This window comes from Antrostomus carolinensis, unplaced genomic scaffold (genome assembly GCF_000700745.2).
Source record: "Antrostomus carolinensis isolate BGI_N321 unplaced genomic scaffold, ASM70074v2 scaffold26828, whole genome shotgun sequence".
Lineage (NCBI taxonomy): Eukaryota > Metazoa > Chordata > Aves > Caprimulgiformes > Caprimulgidae > Antrostomus > Antrostomus carolinensis.
Window position 1 is genome coordinate 1 of NW_010334059.1, and position 2750 is coordinate 2750.

Sequence of the window (2750 nt, forward strand, 5' to 3'; positions counted from 1 at the left end):
TATATTTATAATATATTTATATATTTTTTAAAAGAATCCCTTCAAAAACTACCCTCCCACCTAGCAAAACAAAGATTGAACAATCAAAGATGGCAGCTGCATCCTGGAGCCAAGTATCCCAGGGGCCTCGAACCGCGATGCCCCGCGGGTGCAAAGGTGACCGACACAGTTTCATGGCTCTTTAAACTGACCTGTCAGGAGACAGGGAGAGAGAAAGAGAGAAACACGCGGCCGTGGCGATGGGGGCGTGAGGGGCAGGGGAAACAGCAACGCCTGCAACTGGAAGCTTAGAGTGTGAAATGCTGTGATGAGGGGGAAGGAGGCACTGCCTGGAAAGTCGGTAAAGGAGATAGGAAAGAGAACAAACATGCAGGAGAATTAGTTGGCAAGATGGATGTCAGAGAAGAGCTCAGAAGCATCACACTCGGGACCCTTGCTACCCCTCCATCCCCCAAATCTCTTCCTCTCACCCTCCCAGTTGTGAAGGGAGATCCACCTAGTTTGATTTAGACCAAATCTTCGCACTGCCCCGGAGCCTGTGGAGAGATTAGAAAAAAAAAAACAAAACCAAAAACAAAACAACAATTGAGAGTGGACACTAAGGCTCACCTCTGACTTCCTTTCCTAAATGCACATAAAGAAGAGCGATTGACCTTTGCAAGAGGAGAACATAAGGAAGGCTTGTGAACCCTGCTTCGCATCAAGAGCTGCAGAGATCTTCCCGCAAATTAGCAGGAGACAAGCTCAGCCAGGACGACATCTGTGACCATCCCCCGCCCAGGGAGCAGCCCCCTGCCGTCAGTAACCTCACTGCCCCAAAACCCACTGCTCCCCTCAGTTCACCTCCTGACCCCGCCACGCACAGCACGGCTCCGGTGGTTTGCCCCCACTCCTCACCCTTTGGCTTTGGAAGTTTTCTTGCTCGCCTGGCGCTGGTTGGTGCCAGGGGCCGGCTCCCTGAGCTCTGTTAGATGCTGTTCCGGGTCTTGGGATGTGGCTGCTGCAGCAGCTGCTGTCGTCACTTTGATGGTCTTCTTCAGGTTTGCCACCTGCAACAGTAGAAAAAGCAAGAACCAAGGCATTTTCCACAGTTTTAGGGTTGGTTTTTTTTATTTTTTTAGTTTGTTTAGTTGGTTTGGGTTTTCTTTGGGGTTTTTGTTTGTTTGTTTGATTGTTTTAAAGCCCTGGATTTAAGAGCTGCAAGATGAGGTCAAACAAAAGAGCTGACAGCTGCCCAGATCTCTGCGCTGCAGAGGAGTTAAGCTGATTTAGGACTCACTCTTCTTCAGGCACAACCCCGTGGCGGGTCTGGCCCGAGGAAAAGGTACTACCTCACTTGAGCAAAGAGTGTAACAACCACAGGGTACTGGTTCTATTATTTTTACGTGCGGGGCACTGGCTAATCCCTCCTTGGCACACTCACCTCGCTCTCTATCTGCTGCTTAAGTGCCAACTGTTGCTCTTTATGTTGGTTGGCTCGGCTAACCTGTTCTTCAATGCCCGACAGGACAACCTCGCAGCCCTGGCACCTGGAGAGAAGACACAGAACTGAACAGGCCAGGTAATTGACACAGCACAGAGATGTGAAAGATGACAGATTTCAACTCTAGAGGCCAAAAAAGACCAGAAGGTGCCACCTATACAAGGCAGGGAAGACACAAGAGCAGGAGTTCAACGTAGTAACGGAGTGATGTTATTACCTGGGAGGGGGACAAATCATAAAGTGACAGGAGGTTAGGGACTACAGATAGTTACACTCAGAAAGGCTCCTGACAGCAGCCAGGACTGTGCAAAGGTTGCTGTGGTCTCATCACCCCTCCAGCAACAAACAGGGGAATTTGGAAAACTATTTTTGGAAAATAACTTTCCGATGGAGTTTGGGAAAGGGGATTGAGTAGGTCACCTCACAACACAACCCCCCCAGCAACACAGAGAGGATCCAGGGAAGCAGCTGGCCACTCCTGCAACCTTTTTTGGGTGTTATTATCGGGGGCTTCCTCCTCACCACTCCTGCAATGTGCGGGTGATGGTGCTTAGCTCCTCCCTCCGGATGTCCCTCCCAATGCTGTAATCCACCTCCAGGCGCTGGTTTCGCTGATCCAAGCTTCCTCGAAGCACATCTGCATACACAGCTTCAATCACGAGGTCCTCCAGTTGCCGGACGTTCTTCAGCTGTAACTGCTCCAGCAGCACTGAGTAGGGGATGCACTGTGGAAACACGACGGTAACTAGCATGAGGTAACGCCAGTGGAAGGAGAACTCGGGGAAAAACAGGGCCACTACCTTGATCTTGGCAGCCAGAGTGACGACTGACAGATGCCTCAGTTTGTTCTTCTGCGCCTCTGTCAAGGGAGGGAGGTTTGCTGCTTCAGCTGTTGTCAAGGGAAAGAACAGGGTATAAGAATTTATGCCTCATTTTCTATTTCCCAGCCCTGCACAGAAGCATCTGCACCACGCTCGCTTCTCAAAGCGCCTGCATGCCAATCCCCCGAGCGATGCTTCGTCTTGCCAACCCATCCCCATTAATTCTCTTCTCACAAGACCTTTTCTGAGCAGCCTGTCCTCCCCTCAGCCTCAATTCATCCTCTCTAGCTGTGCCGTGCCTTGTTTAGGGAGCTCTGCACATCCCAGTGGATACCTAAATCCTTCCCCTCGCCCCTCAAAAACGTCTGTCAAGATGTTCTTGGAAACTCCCCACGCAGCTGGCACACGGCAGCAGTCATCACTGTCAGGCACTCCGGTGATCTCGG

The 2750-nt window shown here is 50.9% G+C and overlaps 1 protein-coding gene across 1 annotated transcript; it reads right to left on the reverse strand.

Annotated features, from left to right (window-relative positions):
• Nucleotides 1-893: 893 nt before the first annotated feature.
• COPS7A (COP9 signalosome subunit 7A) lies at nt 894-2372 on the reverse strand (the record flags this gene model as incomplete). Its single annotated transcript, XM_029086526.1, has 4 exons — nt 894-1049; nt 1424-1529; nt 2006-2208; nt 2284-2372. Coding segments are annotated over 4 exons (554 nt in total), but the record flags the coding sequence as incomplete, so codon positions are not given.
• Nucleotides 2373-2750: the final 378 nt, after the last annotated feature.